Source organism: Oncorhynchus keta, chromosome 10, assembly GCF_023373465.1.
Source record: "Oncorhynchus keta strain PuntledgeMale-10-30-2019 chromosome 10, Oket_V2, whole genome shotgun sequence".
Classification (NCBI taxonomy): Eukaryota; Metazoa; Chordata; class Actinopteri; order Salmoniformes; family Salmonidae; genus Oncorhynchus; species Oncorhynchus keta.
In genome coordinates, this window is record NC_068430.1 from 70,795,247 (window position 1) to 70,814,133 (window position 18,887).

General features: G+C 43.9%; 1 protein-coding gene across 2 annotated transcripts in view; it reads left to right on the forward strand.

Moving 5' to 3' along the window:
* Positions 1 to 18,887, forward strand: part of LOC118389416 (metal transporter CNNM2-like) — a 65,350-nt gene that overhangs the window by 38,743 nt on the left and 7,720 nt on the right. For both annotated transcript variants that reach the window (XM_052527809.1, XM_052527808.1), the window contains exons 2-4: positions 13,962 to 14,105; positions 14,515 to 14,652; positions 16,204 to 16,373. In XM_052527809.1, coding sequence (XP_052383769.1) covers positions 13,962 to 14,105; positions 14,515 to 14,652; positions 16,204 to 16,373 — 452 coding nt within the window. The remainder of the gene's footprint in view (positions 1 to 13,961; positions 14,106 to 14,514; positions 14,653 to 16,203; positions 16,374 to 18,887) is intronic.

The following is an 18,887-nucleotide window of genomic DNA, read 5'->3' on the forward strand; positions in this document are numbered from 1 at the left end:
GCTCTCTGTAGTGTGGTTGTGTGTGTGTGTGTGTGTGTGTGTGTGTGTGCTCTGTGTGTGTGTGTGTGTGTGTGTGTGTGTGTGTGTGTGTGTGTGTGTGTGTGTGTGTGTGTGTGTGTTTTAGCTCTCTGTAGTGTGGTTTGTGTGTGTGTGTGTTTTTAGCTCTCTAGTGTGGTTGTGTGTGTGTGTGTGTGTGTTCAGCTCTCTGTAGTGTGTGTGTGTGTGTGTATGTGTGTGTTTAGCTCTCTGTAGTGTGTGTGTGTGTGTGTGTGTGTGATTAGTGTGTGTGTGTGTGTGTGTGTGTGTGTGTGTGTGTGTGTGTGTGTGTGTGTGTTTAGCTCTCTGTAGTGTGGTTTTGTGTGTGTGTGTGTGTGTTTGTTCAGCTCTCTGTGGTGTGGTTGTGTGTGTGTGTGTGTGTGTTGTGCTCTCTGTGTGTGTGTGTGTGTGTGCTGTGTGTGTGTGTGTGTGTGTGTGTGTATGTGTGTGTGTGTGTGTGTTCAGCTCTCTGTAGTGTGTGTGTGTGTGTGTGTGTGTGTGTGTGTGTGTGTGTGTGTGTGTGTGTGTGTGTGTGTGTGTGTGTGTGTGTGTGTGTGTGTGTGTGTGTGTGTTTGTTTAGCTCTCTGTAGTGTGGTTGTGTGTGTGCGTGTGTGTGTGTGTGATTATTTCTCTGTAGTGTGTGTGTGTGTGTGTGTTGTTTAGCTCTCCGTAGTGTGGTTGTGTGTGTGTGTGTGTGTGTGTGTGTGCTTAGCTCTCTGTAGTGTGGTTGTGTTTGTGTTTGTGTGTGTGTGTGCGTGTGTGTGTGTTTAGCTCTCTGTAGTGTGGTTGTGTTTGTGTGTGTGTGTGTTGTTTTAGCTCTCTGTAGTGTGGTTGTGTGTGTGTGTGTGTGGGTGTGTGTGTGTGTGTATGTGTGTGTGTGTTCAGCTCTCTGTAGTGTGTGTGTATGTGTGTGTGTGTGTGTTTTCAGCTCTCTGTAGTGTGTGTGTGTGTGTGTGTGTGTGTGTGTGTGTGTGTGTGTAGCTCTGTGTGTGTGTGTGTGTGTGTGTGTGTGTGTGTGTGTGTGCTTAGCTCTCTGTAGTGTGGTTGTGTGTGTGTGTGTGTGTATGTGTGTGTGTGTGTGTGTGTGTGTGTGTGTGTGTGTGTGTGTGTGTGTGTGTGTGTGTGTGTGTGTTCAGCTCTCTGTAGTGTGGTTGTGTGTGTGCGTGTGTGTGTGTGTGCTTAGCTCTCTGTAGTGTGGTTGTGTTGTGTGTGTGTGTGTGTGTGTGTGTGTGTGTGTGTGTGTGTGTGTGTGTGTGTGTGTGTGTGTGTGTGTGTGTGTGTGTGTGTGTGTGTGTGTGTGTGTGTGTGTGTGTGTGTTTGTTTAGCTCTCTGTAGTGTGTGTGTGTGTGCGTGTGTGTGTGTGTGTGTGCTTAGCTCTCTGTAGTGTGTGTGTGTGTGTGTGTGTGTGTGTGTGTGTGTGTGTGTGTGTGTGTGTGTGTGTGTGTGTGTGTGTGTGTGTGTGTGTGTGTGTGTGTGTGTGTGTGTGTGTGTGTGTGTGTGTGTTTAGCTCTGTGTGTGGTTGTGTGTGTGTGTGTGTGTGTGTGTGCTTAGTTCTCTGTAGTGTGGTTGTGTGTGCGTGTGTGTGTGTGTGTGTGTGCTGTGTGTGTGTGTGTGTGTGTGTGTGTGTGTGTGTGTGTGTGTGTGTGTGTGTGTGTGTGTGTGTTGTGTGTGTGTGTGTGTGTGTGTGTGTGTGTGTGTGTGTGTGTGTGTGTGTGTGCTTAGCTCTCTGTAGTGTGGTTGTAATATATATAATATAATATATAAGCACTGGGGAGTTTTTAAGGATAAAAATCTACTGAATGGAGCAAAGCACAGGCAAAATCTTAAAGGAAAACCTGGTACAGGCTACTTTCCATCAGACACTGGAAGATGAATTCACCTTTCAGCAGGACAATAACCTAAAACACAAGGCTACACTGGAGTTGCTTATCAACAGTGGCCGAGTTACAGTTTTGACTTAAATCTGCTTGAAAATCTAAGGCAAGACTAAGGCAAGACTTAAAAATAGCTTTCTAGCAATGATCAACAACAATTTGACAGAGCTTGAAGAAATGTGAAAAGAATAATGGGCAAATGTTGCACAATCCAGGTTTGGAAGCTCTTAGAGACTTTTACCCAGAAAGACTCACAGCTGTAATCGCTGCCAACGGTGATGCTGCTAACATGTGTGAATACTTTTGTCAATGAGATATTTCTGTATTTCTTTTTCCGATAAAATGCAAAGAATTCTAAAAACATGTTTTCACTTTGTCATAATGGGGGAAATGTGTGTAGATGGGTGACAAAAAAAAGAAGCGTTTGAACCCATGTTGAATTCAGGCTGTAACCCAACAACATGGGGAAGAAGTCAAGGGGTGAGAAAACTTTCTGAGCTTGTATGAACACACCCTCAAAAAGAAGGTGACGTTCTATACTGTCGCCTCATATGAAACATTTGATCTCAAGTCCCAAAATGCATGTGTACAGATATACAATTTTAAATGGTAAATTGTAGCATCACTGTCCAAATACAGTGGGACAAAAAAGTATTTAGTCAACCACCAATTGTGCAAGATTTCCCACTTAAAAAAGATGGTCACCTACAAACAAGCAAGATTTCTGGCTCTCACAGACCTGTAACTTCTTCTTTAAGAGGCTCCTCTGTCCTCCACTCGTTACCTGTATTAATGGCACCTGTTTGAACTTGTTATCAGTATAAAAGACACCTGTCCACAACCTCAAACAGTCACACTCCAAACTCCACTATGGCCAAGACCAAAGAGCTGTCAAAGGACACCAGAAACAAAATTGTAGACCTGCACCAGGCTGGGAAGACTGAATCTGCAATAGGTAAGCAGCTTGGTTTGAAGAAATCAACTGTGAGAGCAAATATTAGGAAATGGACATACAAGACCACTGATAATCTCCCTCAATCTGGGGCTCCTCGCAAGATCTCACCCCGTGGGGTCAAAATGATCACAAGAACAGTGAGCAAAAATCCCAGAACCACACGGGGGGACCTAGTGAATGACCTGCAGAGAGCTGGGACCAAAGTAACAAAGCCTAGCATCAGTAACACACTACGCCGCCAGGGACTCAAATCCTGCAGTGCCAGATTTGTCCCCCTGCTTAAGCCAGTACATGTCCAGGCCCATCTGAAGTTTGCTAGAGAGCATTTGGATGATCCAGAAGAAGATTGGGAGAATGTCATATGGTCAGATGAAACCAAAATAGAACTTTTTGGTAAAAACTCAACTTGTCGTGTTTGGAGGACAAATAATGCTGAGTTGCATCCAAAGAACACCATACCTACTGTGAAGCATGGGGGTGGAAACATCATGCTTTGGGGCTGTTTTTCTGCCAAGGGACCAGGACGACTGATCCGTGTAAAGGAAAGAATGAATGGGGCCATGTATCTTGAGATTTTGAGTGAAAACCTCCTTCCATCCGCAAGGGCATTGAAGATGAAACGTGGCTGGGTATTTCAGCATGACAATTATCCCAAACACACCGCCCGGGCAACGAAGGAGTGGCTTCGTTAGAAGCATTTCAAGGTCCTGGAGTGGCCTAGCCAGTCTCCAGATCTCAACACCATAGAAAATCTTTGGAAGGAGTTGAAAGTCCGTGTTGCCCAGCAACAGCCCCAAAACATCACTGCTCTAGAGGAGATCTGCATGGAGGAATGGGCCAAAATACCACCAACAGTGTGTGAAAACCTTGTGAAGACTTACAGAAAATGTTTGACCTCTGTCATTGCCAACAAAGGGTATATAACAAAGTATTGAGATAAACTTTTGTTATTGACCAAATACTTATTTTCCACCATAATTTGCAAATAAATTCATTAAAAATCCTACAATGTGATTTTCTGGATTTTTTTTCTAATTTTGTCTGTCCCACTGTACATATGGAGGGTATGTGTATACCACAGAAGGCTGGTGAGGGGAGGTTGGATCATAATAATGGCTGTAACAGAGCAGAATGGAACGGCATCAAACACCTGGAAACGATGTGTTTGATGTACAGTATTTGATTCCATTCCACTGGTACCATTCCACTGGTGTGTGTCTCACTGTCTCTCTCTGTGCGGTATGTGTGTCTCTCTGTCTCTCTCTGTGCTGTGTCTCTCTCTGTCTCTATCACTATCCCTCACCGTGCTGTGTGTGTGTCTCTCTGTCTCTCTCTGTGCGGTGTATGTGTCTCTCTCTGTCTCTGTCACTATCCCTCTCTGTGCGGTATGTGTGTCTCTCTGTCTCTCTCTGTGCTGTGTGTCTCTCTCTGTCTCTATCACTATCCCTCACCGTGCTGTGTGTGTGTCTCTCTGTCTCTCTCTGTGCGGTGTATGTGTCTCTCTCTGTCTCTGTCACTATCCCTCTCTGTGCGGTGTGTGTGTCTCTCTGTCTCTGTCACTATCCCTCTCTGTGCGGTGTGTGTGTCTCTCTGTCTCTGTCACTATCCCTCTCTGTGCGGTGTGGTGTGTCTCTCTCTGTCTCTGTCACTATCCCTCTCTGTGCGGTGTGTGTGTCTCTCTCTGTCTCTGTTACTATCCCTCTCTGTGCGGTGTGTGTGTCTCTCTGTCTCTGTCACTGTCCCTCTCTGTGCGGTGTGTGTGTCTCTCTCTGTGCGGTGTGTATCTCTCTCTGTGCTGTGTGTGTCTCTCTCTGTCTCTGTCACTATCCCTCTCTGTGCGGTGTGTGTGTCTCTCTCTGTGTGGTGTGTGTCTCTCTGTGCTGTGTGTGTTTCTCTCTGTCTCTGTCACTCCCTCTCTGTGCTGTGTATGTGTCTCTCTCTGTCTCTGTCACTATTCCTCTCTGTGCTGTGTGTGTCTCTCTCTGTCTCTGTCACTATCCCTCTCTGTGCTGTGTGTGTCTCTCTCTGTCTCTGTCACTATTCCTCTCTGTGCTGTGTGTGTCTCTCTCTGTCTCTGTCACTATCCCTCTCTGTGCTGTGTGTGTCTCTCTCTGTCTCTGTCACTATCCCTCACCGTGCTGTGTGTGTGTCTCTCTGTGCTGTGTGTACGCGTCTCTGTCTCTGTCTCTGTCCCTCTATGTGCTGTGTGTGTGTCTCTCTGTCTCTATCTCTCTCTGTGCTGTGTGTGTCTCTCTCTGTCTCTGTCACTATCCCTCTCTGTGCGGTGTGTGTGTCTCTCTCTGTGTGGTGTGTGTCTCTCTGTGCTGTGTGTGTTTCTCTCTGTCTCTGTCACTCCCTCTCTGTGCGGTGTATGTGTCTCTCTCTGTCTCTGTCACTATTCCTCTCTGTGCTGTGTGTGTCTCTCTCTGTCTCTGTCACTATCCCTCTCTGTGCTGTGTGTGTCTCTCTCTGTCTCTGTCACTATCCCTCACCGTGCTGTGTGTGTGTCTCTCTGTGCTGTGTGTACGCGTCTCTGTCTCTGTCTCTGTCCCTCTATGTGCTGTGTGTGTGTCTCTCTGTCTCTATCTCTCTATGTGCTGTGTGTACGTGTCTCTCTGTCTCTGTCCCTCTCTGTGCTGTGTGTACGTGTCTCTGTCTGTGTCTCTGTCTGTGTCTCTGTCTCTGTCCCTCTCTGTGCTGTGTGTACGTGTCTCTGTCTGTGTCTCTGTCTGTATCTCTGTCTCTGTCCCTCTCTGTGCTGTGTGTACCTGTCTCTGTCTGTGTCTTTCTGTCTCTGTCCCTCTATGTGCTGTGTGTGTGTGTCCCTCTGTCTCCGTCCCTCTGTCTCTGTCCCTCTCTGTGCTGTGCGTGTGTCTTTCTGTCTCTGTCCCTCTATGTGCTGTGTGTGTGGCTTACTTGAGTGCTGTTGTCACCTTACACCTGGCCTATCTAGATCTATCTGGTTTACAGGGGTTATATTGGTGTGTTGTGTTGGGAAGGCACGGTTAATTACTGCGGTGGGCTAAAAACAGAGTGTTTCTTGGTAGTCTTAAAAAAAATCTACTTTGAGACAAAGGTAGACACCTCACACACATGGTTATGGGCTTAAAAAGAAGAAGACACCTGTACCATGTCAGATATAGAATTGAAATGTATTACATTTTGTGTTTGCATCCCAATATTACACTTTATACACATCACATAAGACTGGAATATACTGAACAAAAATATAAACGCAACATTCAACGATTTGTCTGAATTTATATAAGAAAATCAGTCAATTGAAATAAATTCATTAGGCCCTAAATGACTACAGACCCGTAGCACTCACGTCCGTAGCCATGAAGTGCTTTGAAAGGCTGGTAATGGCTCACATCAACACCATTATCCCAGAAACCCTAAACCCACTCCAATTTGCATACCGCCCAAACAGATCCACAGATGATGCAATCTCTATTGCACTCCACACTGTCCTTTCCCACCTGGACAAAAGGAACACCTATGTGAGAATGCTATTCATTGACTACAGCTCAGCGTTCAACACCATAGTACCCTCAAAGCTCATCACTAAGCTAAGGAACCTGGGACTAAACACCTCACTCTGCAACTGGATCCTGGACTTCCTGACAGGACGCCCCCAGGTGGTGAGGGTAGGTGGCAACACATCTGCCACGCTGATCCTCAACACTGGAGCTCCCCAGGGGTGCGTGCTCAGTCCCCTCCTGTATTCCCTGTTCACCCACGACTGCATGGCCAGGCACGACACCAACACCATCATTAAGTTTGCAGACGACACAACAGTGGTAGGCCTGTTCACCGACAACGACGAGACAGCCTATAGGGAGGAGGTCAGAGACCTGGCCGGGTGGTGCCAGAATAACAACCTATCCCTCAACGTGATCAAGACAAAGGAGATGATTGTGGACTACAAGAAAAAGAGCACCAAGCATGCCCCCATTCTCATTGACGGGGCTGTAGAGGAGCAGGTTGAGAGCTTCAAGTTCCTTGGTGTCCACATCAACAACAAACTAGAATGGTCCAAACACACCAAGACAGTCGTGAAGAGGGCACGACAAAGCCTATTCCCACTCAGGAGACTGAAAAGATTTGGCATGGGTCCTGAGATCCTCAAAAGGTTCTACAGTTGCAGCATTGAAAGCACTGGTTACATCACTGCCTGGTACGGCAACTGCTCGGCCTCCGACCGCAAGCCACTACAGAGGGTAATGCGTACGGTCCAGTACATCACTGGGGCAAAGCTGCCTGCCATCCAGGACCTCTACACCAGGCGGTGTCAGAGGAAGGACCTAAAAATTGTCAAAGACCCCAATCACCCCAGTCATAGACTGTTCTCTCTACTACCGCATGGCAAGCGGTGCCGGAGTGCTAAGTCTAGGACAAAAAGGCTTCTCAACAGTTCTCAACAAGCCATAAGACTCCTGAACAGGTAACCAAATGGTTACCCGGACTATTTGCAGTGTGCGTCCCCCCCCCCCTCCAACCGCTCTTTTACGCTGCTGCTACTCTCTGTTTATCTTATATGCATAGTCACTGTAACTGTACATGTACATACTATTTCAATTGGCCCGACCAACCAGTGCCCCCCGCACATTGGCTAACCTGGCTATCTGCATTGTGTCTCACCACCCGCCAATCCCTCTTTTTACGCTTCTGCTACTCTCTGTTCATCATATATGCATAGTCACTTTAACCATACCTACATGTTCATACTACCTCAATAAGCCTGACTAACCGGTGTCCGTATACAGCCTTGCTACTCTTATTTTCAAATTTCTTTTTACTGTTGTTTTATTTCTTTACTTACCTACACACACACACACACACACCTTTTTTTTGCACTATTGGTTAGAGCCTGTAAGTAAGCATTTCATTGTTAGGTCTATACATGTTGTATTCTGCGCATGTGACAAATACACTTTGATTTGATTTGATCTATGGATTTCACATTCAGGGCAGGGGCGCAGCCATGGGTGAATTTCTGCCTGTAATGAAGCCCTTTTATGGGGAAAAACTCATTTTGATTGGCCCAGCCAATCAAAATGAGTTTTTCCCCATAAAAGGGCTTTATTACAGGCAGAAATTCTCCTTAGTTTCGTCAGCTGTCTGGGTGGCTGGTATGTCTGGGTGGCTGTTATCGTTGGAGGCGGCTTATGGTAGAGAAATTAACATTAAATTCTCTGGCAACAGCTTTGGTGGACATTCGTGCAGTCAGCATGCCAATTGCTTGCACCCTCAAAACTTGAGGAATCTGTGGCATGGCGTTGTGTGCCAAAACGGCACACAACGCCATGCCCCCAGCACAAGGTGCACCTGTGTAATGATCATGCTGTTTTATCAGCTTCTTGATATTCCACACCTGTCAGGTGGGTGGATTCTCTTGTTAAAGGAGAAATGCTCACTAACAGGGATGGAAACAAATGTGTGCACAAGATTTGAAAGAAATAAGCTTTTTGTGCGTATTTGAACTTCTCTGCAATCTTTTATGAAACATGGGACCAACATGTTGCATTTATATATATTTTTCAGTATATAACAAAGCTGTTGGACATAGGAACACCATATTTTCTGATTTTTAAAATGTTTATAATGAAGAAAAATATGAATAACATTCCACAATGAGGTTAGTAGGTCATTTGACTGCAGGAAAGGGCTACGTTAACACACATTCCAGGGTTGGTTTCTACTCGATCTGCAACACCTGTGTATTTGGAGTGATTTCCCTCTGATCAACATGGAGCTGTTCTGTTTTCCAACTACCTCAGGTGCTCAGAGTAACACAGTGTAGAGGGATTGTTGCTGAAGTATTTGACTGGATCCATTTACCCCATTGAGGGACCAGAGTGAGAGAGAGAGAGAGGGATGGAGGGAGGTAGGGAGGGGGAGGGAGAGGGAGAGAGAAGAGAGAGAGTGGAGAGAGGGATGGAGGGAGGTAGGGAGGGGAGGGAGGAGGGAGAAAAGAGAGTTTAGAGATTTTGAGAGGGGATGGAGGGAGGTAGGGAGGGGGTCCTGGGAGAGAGAGAGATCAGATGAGAGAGAGAGAGAGAGAGAGAGGGATGGAGGGAGGTAGGGAGGGGGAGGGAGGGAGAGGGAGAGAGAGAGAGAGAGAGAGAGGAGAGAGATGAGAGAGGGAGAGAGAGAGAGAGAGTCCTTCGTATTTAAACTATGGCCTATCTGCATCTAAACGACCCCACAAGCTCCAAGACAATCTGATCACACAGTAGTGGCTTCGGTCAGTGAGAATATCGCCCGGGAGGGCGGGAACGGAAACTTCATTTTCTGGGCTAATATTAGCCCGGGCCGGGCCTCCTCTGGAAAATTCCTTTTAAATGATCACTCGCTGAGAAAAGGCAAAGAATTTGTTTAGCGTTTTGGTTGACAGTATTTTGCATGGAGGGGTTTTTGCAGACAGTGGCTGTGTAGTAGAGGGTCCTGGGAAAGCAGATGTGGGTTAAGGTTTCTTTCCATCAGATGACCAATGGAATGATTGTCATTGCTGTGTGCCAGACAGTAGAACATTGTTTCTTATTTTATACTGATTGATAGAGATCAATACAGTCACGTAATAGGCCAAGAGCTTGATATCATGTCATGGTACAGCATCACAGTAGGCTACTGTTACCACTGTATTACTAGTGTTACCATCTCACTGTTACTACTGTATTACTGGTGTTACCATCTCACTGTTACTACTATATTACTAGTGTTACCATGTCACTGTTACCACTGTATTACTAGTGTTACCATCTCACTGTTACTACTATATTACTAGTGTTACCATGTCATTGTTACCACTGTATTACTAGTGTTACCATCTCACTGTTACTACTGTATTACTGGTGTTACCATGTCACTGTTACCACTGTATTACTGGTGTTACCATCTCACTGTTACTACTATATTACTAGTGTTACCATGTCACTGTTACCACTGTATTACTAGTGTTACCATCTCACTGTTACTACTATATTACTAGTGTTACCATGTCACTGTTACCACTGTATTACTGGTGTTACCATCTCACTGTTACTACTATATTACTAGTGTTACCATGTCACTGTTACCACTGTATTACTAGTGTTACCATCTCACTGTTACTACTATATTACTAGTGTTACCATGTCACTGTTACCACTGTATTACTAGTGTTACCATCTCACTGTTACTACTATATTACTAGTGTTACCATGTCACTGTTACTACTGTATTACTAGTGTTACCATCTCACTGTTACTACTGTATTACTGGTGTTACCATCTCACTGTTACTACTATATTACTAGTGTTACCATGTCACTGTTACTACTATATTACTAGTGTTACCATGTCACTGTTACTACTGTATTACTGGTGTTACCATCTCACTGTTACTACTATATTACTAGTGTTACCATCTCACTGTTACTACTATATTACTGGTGTTACCATGTCACTGTTACTACTGTATTACTAGTGTTACCATCTCACTGTTACTACTGTATTACTGGTGTTACCATCTCACTGTTACTACTATATTACTAGTGTTACCATGTCACTGTTACTACTGTATTACTAGTGTTACCATCTCACTGTTACTACTATATTACTAGTGTTACTATGTTACTGTTACCACTGTATTACTAGTGTTACCATCTCACTGTTACTACTATATTACTAGTGTTACCATCTCACTGTTACTACTGTATTACTAGTGTTACCATCTCACTGTTACTACTATAGTACTAGTGGTACTATGTTACTGTTACTACTGTATTACTAGTGTTACTATGTTACTGTTACTACTGTATTACTCGTGTTACCATCTCACTGTTACTACTGTATTACTAGTGTTACTATGCTACTGTTACTACTGTATTACTAGTGTTACCATCTCACTGTTACTACTGTATTACTAGTGTTACCATCTCACTGTTACTACTGTATTACTACTGTTACCATCCCACTGTTACTACTGTATTACTAGTGGTACCATCTCACTGTTACTACTACATTACTAGTGTTACTATCTCACTGTTACTACTATATTACTAGTGGTACTATGTTACTGTTACTACTGTATTACTAGTGTTACCATATCACTGTTACTACTGTATTACTAGTGTTACCATCTCACTGTTACCACTGTATTACTAGTGTTACTATCTCACTGTTACTACTGTATTACTAATGTTACTGTGTTACTGTTACTACTGTATTACTAGTGGTACCATCTCACTGTTACTACTACATTACTAGTGTTACTATCTCACTGTTACTACTATATTACTAGTGGTACTATGTTACTGTTACTACTGTATTACTATGTTACTGTTACTACTGTATTACTAGTGTTACTATGTTACTGTTACTACTGTATTACTAGTGTTACCATCTCACTGTTACTACTGTATTACTAGTGTTACTATGCTACTGTTACTACTGTATTACTAATGTTAATATGTTACTGTTACTACTGTATTGCTAGTGTTACTGTGTTACTGTTACTACTGTATTACTAGTGTTACTATCTCACTGTTACTACTGTATTACTAGTGTTAATATGTTACTGTTACTACTGTATTACTAGTGTTACTATGTTACTGTTACTACTGTATTACTATGTTACTGTTACTACTGTATTACTAGTGTTACTATGTTACTGTTACTACTGTATTACTAGTGTTACCATCTCACTGTTACTACTGTATTACTAGTGTTACTATGCTACTGTTACTACTGTATTACTAGTGTTACTATGTTACTGTTACTACTGTATTACTAGTGTTACTATGTTACTGTTACTACTGTATTACTAGTGTTACCATCTCACTGTTACTACTGTATTACTAGTGTTACTATGCTACTGTTACTACTGTATTACTAGTGTTACTATGTTACTGTTACTACTGTATTACTAGTGTTACTATGTTACTGTTACTACTGTATTACTAGTGTTACCATCTCACTGTTACTACTGTATTACTAGTGTTACTATGCTACTGTTACTACTGTATTACTAGTGTTACTATGTTACTGTTACTACTGTATTACTAGTGTTACTATGCTACTGTTACTACTGTATTACTAGTGTTACTATGTTACTGTTACTACTGTATTACTAGTGTTACTATGCTACTGTTACTACTGTATTACTAGTGTTACTATGTTACTCACTGTTACTTTCTGCAAGCTTTTATTAAGTTGCAAACCTCAATGGATATGCCCAGTATGTTCATATGTATTATATGGTAAAATATATATATCTATTTTTTAAATGAACTATTTGTCACTTGCATAATTATTCAGACCCTTTGCTCAGTACTCTGTTGAAGCACACTTGGTAGCGATTTAAGCCTGTATTTGGGGAGTTTCTCTCATTCTTCTCTGCAGATCCTCTCAAACTCTCTCAGGTTGGATGGGGAGCGTTGCTGCACAGCTATTCTCAGGTCTCTCCAGAGATGTTCGATCGGGTTAAAGTCTGGGCTCTGGCTGGGCCGCTCAAGGACATTCAGAGACTTGTCCCGAAGTCACTCCTGTGTTCTCTTGGCAGTGTGCTTAGGGTCATTGTCCTGTTGGAAGGTGAACATTTGCCCCAGCCTGAGCAGGTTTTCATCAAGGAGCTCTCTGTACTTTGCTCTGTTCATATTTGCCTTGATCCTGACTAGTCTCCCAGTCCCATTCCGCTGAAAACCATCCCCACAGCATGATGCTGCCACCACCGTGCTTCACTGTAGGGATGGTGCCAGGTTTCCTCCATACATGAAGCTTGGCATTCAGGCCAAAGAGTTCAATCTTGGTTTCATCAGACCAGATAATCTTGTTTCTCACGGTCTGAGAGTCCTTTAGGTGCCTTTTGGCAAACTCCAAGTGGGCTGTCATGTGCCTTTTACTGAGGATTGGCTTCTGTTTGGCCACTCTACCATTAAGGCCTAATTGGTGGAGGGCTACAGAGATGGTTGTCCTTCTGGAAGTTTCTCCCATCCCCACAGAGGAACTCTGGAGCTCTGTCAGAGTGACCAGATTGCTCAGTTTGGCCAGGTGACCAGCTCTAGGAAGTGTCTTGGTGGTTCCAAACTTCTTACATTTAAGAATGATGGAGGCCACTGTGTTCTTGGGAACCTTCAATGCTTCCCAACATCTGTCCCTCGACACAATCCTGTCTCTGAGTTCTATGGACAATTCATTCGACCTCATGGCTTAGTTTTTGCCTCTGACATACACTGATAACTGTGGGACCTTATATAGACAGGTGTGCGCCTTTCCAAATCATGTCCAATCAATTGAATTTACCACAGGTGGACTCCAATCAAGCTGTATAAACATTTAAAGGATGATCAATGGAAACAGGATGCACCTGAGCTCAATTTTGAGTCTCATAGCAAAGGGTCTGAATACTTATGTAAATTAGTTATTTCTGTTATTTTACATTTTTTGCAAAACTGTCCAAAGCCCTGTTTCCGCTTTGTCATTATGGGGTATTGGGTGTACATTGATGAGGGGAATAAAATATGATGATGTGTGATGTGTGCTTTATTACTTTATGCAATGTATCATTAAGCAGTGAGGCCTGTGGATGTGTGTTGTGTTGCCAAAATACCTCGGCCAAGGGTTGTTCTTTTGTACGACGGAACACAGAGTACCTGGCTACGGTACTCGGAATACTGGCCATATACTACACACCTCTGAGATGCCTTATTGCTGTTATAAACTGTTTAACGACGGGAAAAAAAAATATTTCTTTGTCATACTTTCAGCCAATCAGCATTCCGGCCTCGAACCACCTGGTTTGTAATTAGTGATATATTGCATGAACAGAGAGTACTTGACCTCTATCCACTGTTCAAAAAGCCCACCGTGTTCATAAGTGGACCTTCATAGCGTTGGAGACAGAGGCTCCTGCCGCACTTTATCACTGTGACCCAAACTTTACAACCTCTTAAATGTGTGTTCTATCGCTCTCTCTCTCTCTCTCTCTCTCTCTCTCTCTCTCTCTCTCTCTCTCTCTCTCTCTCTCTCTCTCTCTCTCTCTCTCTCTCTCTCTCTCTCTCTCTATCTCTCTCTCTGTCTCTCTATCTCTCCTTCTGTGTGTGTGTGTGTTAGGTAAATCCCACCTGGCCATAGTTCAGAGGGTGAACAACGAGGGTGAGGGGGACCCCTTCTACGAGGTCCTGGGCATTGTCACCCTGGAGGACATAATCGAGGAAATCATCAAGTCAGAGATCCTGGACGAGACAGACTTGTACAGTAGGTGCCCAAACTATTTACTTTACGCACATTTTATTGAAATGAAGGGGTATCAATGTTTTCATTTTGAGTAACTTGAACCTGTTACCAGACCTGTACCACTGTATTATCTTCTGTAATGTAAGGTGCTACTGCAAAAGTTTATCTTCCAGGCATTTTACATCATTTTATTGTTATGTCCAGTAATGTTTCAACAGCAACTCTGTTTCCCCCATTTTTTTTACATTGTACACACGTTGTCCATAGGGAAAGAATATAGTTGCTTGAAAATAAATTCCTTTGAGTAACTAAAGTTTATTCCCCCTTGTAACTAGGAAATGCACTATCAAAGTCATCTTACAATTTCTCCCTTTTCCTAAAAACAATTCCTCCCCTTTCATCCCCATTCCCCAATTCTTTCTCCCCTCAGCTGACAACAAAACGAAGAAGAAAATCACCCACCGTGAGCGGAAGCAGGATTTCTCAGCCTTCAAGCCCAACGACAGTGAAATGAAGGTTAAAATATCACCTCAGCTTCTGCTGGCAACCCTGCGTTACCTAGCAACAGGCAAGTGTGCACACTGTGTTGCTGCTTGACTTCCCCCAGTGTGCCCTCAGAACCCTGACTGTGGAACGTGTGTGTGTGTGTGTGTGTGTGTGTGTGTGTGTGTGTGTGTGTGTGTGTGTGTGTGTGTGTGTGTGTGCGTGCGTGCGTGCGTGCGTGCGTGCGTGCGTGTGTGTGGACATGGCGAGAGTGTGTGTTTGAGTGTGTGTTTGCGACACGTGAATGCGTGTGTGTGGCGACAGTGTGTGTCTGAGACGAGAATGTGTGTTTGTGATATACACGTGGGTGATTGTCTGAGAGGAGACACTAGGCCTCTGGGGAGCGCGGCAGGGGATGTCTGCACAGACTTTATATGGCTCAGTCTGAAAACATGGCCGACTATTTGCTTGCGTGTCATGTTCTCAGCAGTTGGGAGACTGGAGCATTTAGCTTGGAACACATATCACAATTTGGTTACACTACTTTCACGATGACATCACTTTCAACAGTTTGGCTGATTTCTGAGGTTCTCACAGAAGGCATGTCTGCATGCCAGACCTGCATTCACATATGTTTGACATTCTTGATTGAGATGTGCTTGATTGAGTTTGCCTAGGGCAATGGGTTGGAATGGAATAGTCCCCAAAGTGCAAACCCCATTCCATCTGGCACTTCAGGCATGCTAAAGCAAACAGGCTAAAGCAAACAGACTAAAGCTCAAAGCAGAACATTAGATCCAGATCAATATGTGGCTGTGGTGCCAAGTGTTTAAAAGATTTGAAATACTATTTGAAAAATCCCATGGAACGTACAACCGGAACCACCGTGGAATGTCCCAGCTAGCTACCAGTAGTAGAGCACAGGTCATTCAAATATGTTGCATTTGTAGGGGATTTGGTGAGAACTTTGACCTAGCGAGCTGGTAAGCATCGCTTAAAGCTGTGGCCCCGCTGGCCCCTCTAAAGGAACTTTGGCTATTAGCAGGTCGCTACCGTAGTGTGTTGGAGCAAGCTGCCAACTGAGACATATCACCACACTCTGGTGTCAGGGGCACAATTGGTTAACCTTTTTTACCTTGACCAATGAGAATAATGATAGAGTATGGGGAGTATCAGGTTGAGCCTGTGTGCAATACACGTGATTATAGTCAATTTACCGTGGATATGGTGATAATAAGGTGACATGGTAAATGCAAGAGAGGGAGTGTGTTTTTACATGGAATTATATTTTTGATATGGTATTGTAAGGTATTACATCATAACATCTTGTGTCTCTCTCTCTCTGACTCTCTCCCGCTCTCTCTCTGACTCTCTCTCTCTGACTATCTCTCTCCCCCTCTCTCTCTCTCTCTGACTCTCTCTCTCCCCCCTCTCTCTCTCTGACTCTCTCTCTCCCCCCTCTCTCTCTGACTCTCTCTCTGTCTCTCTCTGACTCTCTCTCTCTGACTCTCCCCCTCCCTCTCTCTCTCTCTCTCTCTCTCTCTCTGACTCTCTCTCTCTCTCTGACTCTCCCCCCCCCTCTCTCTCTCTCTTTCTCTCTTGCCATCTCTCTCTCTCCATCCATCCCCCTCTCCAGAGGTGGAGTCGTTCGGGCCGGTGCAGATGTCAGAGAAGATCCTGCTGCGTCTGCTCAAACACCCCAACGTGATCCAGGAGCTGAAGTACGATGAGAAGAACAAGAGAGCACCGGAGCACTACCTCTTCCACAGGAACAAGCCTGTGGACTACTTCATACTAATCCTGCAGGTCAGTACCGAGCCACGCCATTGGGCCAGAGGTTAGTACGGGGCCACGCTATTGGGGCACTCACAAACACGGATTTTGCAGATAGCAGATATTTTACTTGCAGTGATTGTGATGCTGTATGTAGTTGTACAATGACAGAAGTGACAAATGTAGAGCGGGGCCACGCTATCAGGCCAGGTCAGTAATGGGCCACACTTCGGGTCAGGTCAGTAATGGGCCACACTATCGGGACAGGTCAGAAATGGGCCACACTATCGGGCAAGGGCAGAAATGGGCCACACTATCGGGCCAGGTCAGAAATGGGCCACATTGTCAGGCAAGGTCAGAAATGGGCCACACTATCGGGCCAGGTCAGAAATGGGCCATGCTATTGGGCGACGGTCACTCCACTCTTCAGCTGTGGTTACACCTTGCATTAACATGTAGTTGTCATCATCCGACCAAGATGGAGATTTGTTGCGTCTACACATGGTAATAAAATGTGTCTGTTATCTGCCCACTACGTCCGTATTGTGACCAGATTCCCTGGTCCCTACCTCGATGCAAAATTATCCAACCTGACTTGAACCTCCCTTTACAACACGAGCTGTATAAATCGACAGAAAACAGCTAACTTTTTATACTCATCATTACAGCCCAATACCTTGTCCAGCTCTGAATAAAATGGGCATTGGGTATTCCAGTTCCCACTCCCACTCCAGTAGGCAGTTAGTTGCTAATGAAGTCCATGATGTTTGTTCTGGAGGAATTGTCGAGGTATCGTTGCCCATAATTACTACCTCAACAGGCCAGTGCAATTTATCTTTAGAGGACGGGACAACCGTGACGTTGGACAAATTTCTAAGCTTTCGTGGTCAGGATTCGTTTACACTTCAAGGATATCCGTACAAGATGCGTCTTTGACTTCCTCCGGTGGTCAGGAAGGTCTAATCACAATCAGTTCACAATGCGTCTTTTGATTGTCTACACCTGTCGACAAGTGTGGGCACAATCAGAATGTTGACCAGATCAGGACAACTGACGCATGTTAGAACATGGTATAAAAGAGGCTTTAGGAAAAAAAGTGCTATCTAGAACCTAAGCGATTCTTCAGCTGTCCCTATAGGAGAACCCTTTGATGAACCCTTTTTGTTTCCAGGTGGAACCCTTTTGACTTCCATGTAAAATCCTTTCCACAGAGGGTTCTACCTGAAACCAAAAAGAGTTTGTCCTGGAACCAAAAAGGGTTCTCATATGGGGATAGCTAAATAATCTTCTGGAACCCTTTTCCTAAGAGTGTAGGCCAGGAAGGGGATTGGCAGCTATTAAACAACGCAAGGGGATTTTCCACTAATTATAAACAAGAGTGATATTTGCCCTCGAGTCAGGGTGGCAACATGAGGGTGATGCAAGTCAGAAGTGATGCTGCAAGTACCTGTTTTAAAGGCCCAGTGCAGTCAAAATAAGTTACTTTTCTGTATTTTATATATATTTCCTCACTATGAGGTTGGAAAAATACAGTGAAATTGTGAAAATGATGATGATGATAATGCCCTTTTAGTGTAAGAGCTGTTTGAAAAGAGGATGGAGTTTTGACCTGACTGGTGACATCATCAGGCGGTAAATTAATAGCCCAATAAGAAAGAGAGTTCCAAACCTCTTTGCCAATTAACAGCTAGTTTTCAGTTTTCCCCTCCCAGCTCTAACCACTCCCAGACAGTCCAAGCTAAATTCTTGAGAATTTGTTTCTTTTTGACCATTTTGATTGAAAACAATCACAGTAAGGTACTTAATTGTTAACATGAAATGATTTGATATTGAGATAAACACTTCTGCATTGGGTAATTCATCTTTATTAAGAGAAAGTGTTAAAGATGGATTGGCTGAAATGTTGCAGCATGCAAATAGGAAATTGACTTTGTGGACTTAAAAGCACCAATGCGGATGTTTTTATATCAATATCAAATCATTTCTGGGTAACAATTAAGTATCATTCTGTAATAGTTTTCAATTAAAATTGTAAAAAAAAAAAAAAAAACTTCTTCGCAAAAAATAAGTTCTCAAGCAAGAATGTTTCTAGGGCGGTCTGGGAGTGGTCTGAGTGGGGAGGGGGAGGGCACCCGAAAACAAAAAACTGGCAGAGAGGTTTGAACTCTCTTTGTTATTGGTCTATTAACTTATCTACCGCCTGGTGCTGTAACCAGGCAAGCTGAAACTCCACCCATGCTAAACCCTGCTTGATGAGATTATATTGTCAACCAGTAACTATCAGGAAATAACACAGATCACAGTTTCATCAGCTGTTGTACAATATGATTGAAAACACAGGAAAAACAGAACGCACTGGACCTTTAAAAGAACGTGAAGTAGATCGTCATCTCACTGCGAAGGAGAGATTTGCCTGAATATTGTTCAAGGTGTGAATTCTGAAATGTTGTTACGCGGTTCAGTCAATGCTTCGACTGTAATGCTGCCGAAACAAAAACACATAGTGAATTTACTGTAGCTGATGATCAAACCTCTATACCCCGCAGT